The sequence below is a fragment of the Poecilia latipinna genome, unplaced genomic scaffold (genome assembly GCF_001443285.1).
Source record: "Poecilia latipinna isolate Pla-1442-1.1 unplaced genomic scaffold, P_latipinna-1.0 Scaffold4151, whole genome shotgun sequence".
Taxonomy (NCBI): Eukaryota; Metazoa; Chordata; class Actinopteri; order Cyprinodontiformes; family Poeciliidae; genus Poecilia; species Poecilia latipinna.
This window is the reverse complement of record NW_015116767.1, coordinates 20,220-26,378: the sequence shown is the minus strand read 5'-3', so window position 1 is coordinate 26,378 and position 6,159 is coordinate 20,220. Positions and strand designations below refer to the sequence as shown.

Genomic DNA, 6,159 nt, shown 5'->3' with positions numbered 1-6,159 from the left:
TATATATATATTGTTTTACCTCAGTTAGACTTGCCAAAATGCGTTATACTTTTTTAAATACCATTTTTGTAAATTTCCTCACATTGATATGTTTACATACATTTGGTCAGTATTTGGGATAACTGTCTGTCAAAATGTATGATATTTGTCTAAATGTGTAGTATTTTTGGGCTTTCTTCTACAAACTTATGATGGGTTAACTAACACATTTGAATGAATTGGAGGAACACCTTTTGATGCATTTCAAGGTCACACCTTAAACACACTGCTTTATTGTTTGACACAATAGAAAAGTCAAAATAAATCAGCTAAGACATCAGGAAGGGAACTGTGCAGCTGCACAAGTCGGGTTCCTTCTTGTGAACAACCTACCTATGACTGCATATGCCACATTCATTTGTTCAAACAATTACATGCTAATGTGGGAATGCCCAATGATCATATTGCTCACGAAGGAGAATGACTTTTGGTCCACAATGTTTAGATTGACCCCAGAACAAAAGCCAAAGCCCTGGTGTAGATTTTGCTAAAGAATCTTAAATATGATTATACACAGAAAAACATGCCTTGTACCAACATGGGCTGAAAGGCCACTCACTGAGAAAGAAACCTTTACTTCAACAGAAGCATTAAGAGCCAGATTGCAGTTTGCAGATGCACGCAGGGACAAAGATCTACATTTCTGGAAGCATATCCTGTGGTCTGATGAAACGAAAGTGGAACTGATTGGCCATAATAACAATCATTACATTTGGAGGAGAACTGAGGATGCTTTCATCATCTTAACTGTCAACTATGAGAGTGCCAGCATCATGATGTGGGACTGCTTGCTGCAGGAGGAACTGGTACACATCATAAAACTCATGGCATCATGAGGAAAGGACACTGTTAGGGAATATTGAAGCAACATCTGAAGACTTCAGCCAGGCAGTAAATGTTTGGGCACAGATTGGTCTTCCTAATGGACAACAACCAAAGTGGTTATAATGTGGCTTAAAGACAACAAAGTCTGTGTTTGTGTGTAGCCATCACAAAGCCCTAATCGTGGTCCTACGGGTTAGAGGTGCAGAGATCTGAAAAGACCTGTGAGTGAGGCAGCTTACAAACCTGACTCAGTTTCACCAGTCCTGTCAGGAGGAACGGACACCAGCAGGAAACTATTGGGAAAAGGTTGTGGAAGGAAATCCAAAGAGGTCTGATCCAAGTCATATATTTTAAAAGACAGTTAAGTCTGATACTGAACAAGTTTATGTAAACTTGTGAATCTGAAGAAAGTTGAAAAAAAAAGTTATTGCTGATTTTTCTTTCATTTAGCAAATAGAGATAATTTTGGTAATTATAGCTAATTTAAAGCAAAGAAAAAGGGTTTGGCTGGATTTAATTTCAGTCAGAAAAAAAAAGTGTATTGGGATTTTGAAAATATCTGGTGTCAACTGTGCATGTTTGCGTGGGTGCATGTGTGTGTGTGTGTGTAGGTGTGTGTGTGTGTGTGTGTGTGTGTGTGTAAAATAATCATTTGTTTTCCTTTAGGTCTTCCAATTTGTTTAATGCAAGGTGATCAATGTCAATGGATGTCTCATCAATTTGAGGACAATTGTGCTTGCGTATTTCTTTTTATCGAATTAATTAAACTTAATGAAAAATATTTTAACAAACATTTGATAGTTTTGAGCATTGGAGGTCTGCTTTATTTATTAAAATGTGCATTTGATGTGAATCACCAGATTCTCCTTGGAGTCCCAGCATTAATGTTCCCTCTGACCTGAAGGAGCATCAGTCTGTCACTGTAACCTGCTCAGCTTTCACTCCCTGTCCACACTCACCTCCTCAACTCACCTGGAATCTCCAACAAGACTCTCTCAGACAAACAGAGAAAAACACAGATGGAACCTTTACAACTAAAATCCAGGAGAACATCACTCTGTCAGACACACATGATGGATACAACATCAGCTGTTCTGCCAGATATCCTGTGATTGGAGGAAACAAGACAGCAGAGACAGAAGTGACTCTCAGTGTTTCATGTAAGTGATCCTGTCAGCAGGTCATGGTTCAGCTGTTTGTGATCAATAAAGTTCATGTGTCTCATTTTCCTCAGATGCTCCTAGAAACACCTCAGCATCCATCAGTCCATCAGGTTTGGTGTCAGCAGGTAGCTGGGTGGAGCTGAGCTGCTCCAGCAGAGCCAAACCTCCACCCAGATTCACCTGGTTCTGGAACAGCGAACATGGAGATGTTAATGTGTCTGTGGAGCAGCTTTACAGTTTCAATGTTACCGAAGGAGGAGAGTTTTACTGTATGGCTATCAATGATCTGGGTAATCAGACATCCTATGTGAACATTACCATTGAAGGTATTTCTTGACTCCACTACAAACATTTGAAAATATTCTCTGATCATGAACCTTTTCAGTTTGTCTCTGTACTTTTTTTTTAGGTCCTCCAAAAGCAGATTTTCCCACTGTGCCAATCGCAGTGGGAGTATCTGTGGCCATCATCATGGGTTTATGTCTGGTTTTAACTGTTTGGTGAGTATCATAATTAATAAAATCATGCTGCAATTTGTGGATGTAGTTACCTTAAAAAATTAGTTCATATCAAACTCCTCAAAATCGCTTTGACTTCCACACGTCCAATTCGAACAATAAAATTTACATTCACAAAACATAAAGACTTTTTTATTCCATCTGCGGTCAGAGGGGAAAAGTTGTATTTTAAAGACTGAAGTAAAAAAAAAGAAATTACAAATAACATAATTACAAAATAAAGAAGTCAGGCAGAAGAAAGTTATCAAATCAAATTTTGTTCAACAAACTTACAAAAGCAATACCTACAGTATGGAATGCACATTTTACATATAAGTTCCCATCTTCCAGTGTTTTCTGTATATTTCATTACATTGATGATCATCTTTTAATGCGGTCACCTCCAATACAGCAGAAATGTTCTGACAGATCTCTCATGTCTTCCAGGTGTTTTAAGTCCAAACAATCATCTCCTCAACAGACTCAGGTGAGGAAATGATCATCTTCTCTATGCAGCATTTCATATTTATGTCTGCATATGCATTTCCCAGTCGGACATCCGCATATTTTATATCACTACCCCTACCAGACTTTCAAATTACAGATTAGTTAAACTTAAAGTTTTGCACAAACGTCTCAATAATAATAATATATTTAAGCAGGACTACACATACTTTTTTTTATCTTTATATCCCACAGAGTCAAACAGGCGTTGAGCCTGATATTCAGATATCAGATGGCAAAGAAACAAAAGGAGAAGTTCATTATGGAGAAGTGAACATCATAAAGAAGACTCCTGAAGCTTCCTCGTTGCCAGTGCCGGACAGCGACCAGGCGTCGGTGTACGCTCAGGTCAAAGTGCCAACGGCAGAGAAATCCACAACGCAGACGGCTGAGAGTCCAGAGAATCTCTACGCTCAAGTGAAAAAGAAATAATGTTTGTTTTGTAAGATAAAATCAGGACTTTTTTGTGCAATAAGTAAGTTCTTGTCAGACATGGTAGATATGTTTTTCTGAACCTGCTCATCCTTAGTTTAACTGTTCTGTCGCTTCTGATTTCAGACTTTGTCAAGATTTCAGTTGTTGTTTTGTTTTAATAGTGGAATCTGCAGATCGATCTCCTTGTCATTAAATTATTTCTGAAAAGAAAAAAAAGGTGTTGAAAGCAGAGAATCATTTATGAAACATGTCATAGAGTCAGACGTGTTGGAGTATGATTTATCTAAAGACTCCTCCCCTAATTTGTCATGGAGACCAAGACCAGGTCTTACATTCTTCCAACAACCTGTGAAAAGGAAAGCTGGGAGCCATTTTGCAGACTTTATTTTCAAATATCTTATTGAATGTTTTGTGTATTTTCGCCTTGGTCAAATGTAACATGTACTATTTTTCCTGAGCTTGGTGTTTTCTGTATTTCAAATAAAATTTGGAGTTAAAATAAATGCTATATTTTATACTCATGTGGCTCTTTTTGCTTTACATTTGTTTGACATCTCAAACTATCATAACCACCAAATTTCTTCTTCTACATCCAACAACAGCAGACCTACAAAACTGATCTCATCTGAAAAGCACCGCCAACATGACAGACAGGGACTCTTTGTAAACACACTATTTTAAGTTCATCGGACAAATAATGATTCAATACGAGAACTACTTTCATAATGATAGAAAAACTGAGTTGAGCAATTAGATAATGTCCTGATAGAACTCTAGTAAGTACTTCTCAACATTTCTTATGCAATAAGTTTATTAGAATTGTTATTTACATTTCTCTCTCTACTAGATTTGTTTTGTTTTTTTTGGTATCAGAATATGCTTCACCTTAAAGGTGAGAAAAGTTTTAAACCTATTTATGGCGTTCTTTACACATCTTTGAATGGGTGTGTAAATAACAATTCATATCTGTCAAGCAGAATGAATTATTTCACAAAGCAAATGAGAAAATGTTGGTCTCAAACTGTTTAAATTAAAGGAGCAACTTTAAAGATAAAAATGCAACACAAAATAAGACATTTTAGCAATATGACATGAATATTTGGGAGGTATTATATTATGGGCCTGGTGTTTCTGCGAAGCTTCTCTGTGGTTTTTCTTGTTCTCTGAAACTGGCAGTCCTGATTTTTATCCAGTTCTTTTTCTAATAAATGCATTGTTCCTGCTGCCGAAAATTTAAATCGGTCGTTTTAAAAATGAACAGGCTAACATCCTCTTTCACAACGAGAAGATGAATAAATAGCGCACCTGTAAAATCTGACGTGACACTGACTTTCAAACACAGAAGTTGCTTGTTGGATGTTTTGCTCACTGAGTGAAATTCTTACGAAAGCAGACAAACAGTTTTCTAGTTTTATCTGCACAATATTCAGGTAAGAAAATTTTGAACATGAAAATGCTTTTGAGTATGTGTTTGTCCTAAACCAGTCTTTTTCTTTGCTATAAAATCTGCCATTGTTTTTATTTGAAAAATTGTTGCTTTTAATTTTACATTCAATTTCTTACCAAAAAGCTCTGCTGCAGTTGTTCATAAGCTCTGTGTCATGTAGTGTAAGTTTGAAGATGAACCAAAATGAAGACAGGAGCTTGGATATTCTCTTTTTAATGTTTACTGATAATAAAGGAAACCTGCTTTTCTCCTAGGGAAATCCTGGGAAAGTGAAAAAGAAATTAAAACAAAAATCAGACAAATCACAAGGAAACCTACAGAGAAACCAGTTTATTCTCATAAATGAGGATTGAGGAGAATAAACTAAACACTGTGAATATCTCTTTTTGGTTCTCTTGTTATTCTCCATTCAGGCAGAGGAGGATAAACCAAACAGATACACAGGGAAACTAAAACCTCAGGGAAAATAATAGTTACTAATCTAAGAGAATCAGGGCTGAACTGTCACCAAAAAAACTTCTCTGGGAATTTTGCTTGTGGCAGCAAAATGTAATTATATAATATGTGAAGGTACGTGACATACCAGAGGATATTTATGCATGTTGTCTTGTTCCAAAAGGTAAAATAAAGCACAGCAGCCGACTTGGAGGAGATTAACCATGTTAAAAAATATTATATTCTTTCACCACTCCTTAAGTCTTGGGAGACTTATATTGAAGAGAAAGTGAATGTCAGAGAAACTCGGAGAGTTATTTTCACAGTTTTATGAAATATATTATTCATGTAAAACATAATTATGCCCATACCAACACCATATATACTTGTAAAATAAAGAGCTCCACATGAAACTGGCTTCTAACGTTTAAAAACAAAATAAAAAAAAATCACTAGTGTTATTTTTCTGAAAATCTACCAATAATAAATGACATATTTGACTATTACATGAAAAAAAAAGCTTTAACCCTATTGCTCTTTAATCTCATTATTATGCATGTTTAAGTCTGACTGGATAAAAGAAGTCTCATAATCATTTCCTAATTTCAGAATTTCCACATTTTGGTAACAACTTCCCCAGATAGTCTTTAGATGTGACTCTAATCATTATTTAACATTTTGGTAACACTTTATTTGAAGGGGGTTGAATAAGACTGACATGACACTGTCATACCCACCTGTCACGAACATGAATCAGCCTTCATGAATATTTATGACTGTTGTCATAAAGCGTCATTCGGTAAATTATGACACT

General features: G+C 36.0%; 2 protein-coding genes across 3 annotated transcripts in view; both read left to right on the top strand.

The window, feature by feature from the left end:
• The window catches only part of LOC106942268 (sialic acid-binding Ig-like lectin 12), a 6,925-nt gene extending 3,410 nt beyond the window's left edge, over positions 1-3,515 (top strand). Inside the window, exons 3-7 of one of the 2 annotated variants that reach the window (XM_015025510.1) lie at positions 1,725-2,024; positions 2,099-2,353; positions 2,437-2,527; positions 2,972-3,011; positions 3,224-3,515. In XM_015025510.1, coding sequence (XP_014880996.1) covers positions 1,725-2,024; positions 2,099-2,353; positions 2,437-2,527; positions 2,972-3,011; positions 3,224-3,460 — 923 coding nt within the window. In that variant the 3' untranslated portion in view covers positions 3,461-3,515. Of the gene's footprint in view, positions 1-1,724; positions 2,025-2,098; positions 2,354-2,436; positions 2,528-2,971; positions 3,016-3,218 lie in introns of both variants that reach the window. The other variant, XM_015025509.1, reaches the window with a different exon arrangement.
• A 1,268-nt stretch (positions 3,516-4,783) lies between these two features.
• The window catches only part of LOC106942267 (sialic acid-binding Ig-like lectin 14), a 13,739-nt gene continuing 12,363 nt past the window's right edge, over positions 4,784-6,159 (top strand). The window contains exon 1 of the mRNA XM_015025508.1: positions 4,784-4,893. Coding sequence (XP_014880994.1) covers positions 4,820-4,893 — 74 coding nt within the window. The 5' untranslated portion in view covers positions 4,784-4,819. The remainder of the gene's footprint in view (positions 4,894-6,159) is intronic.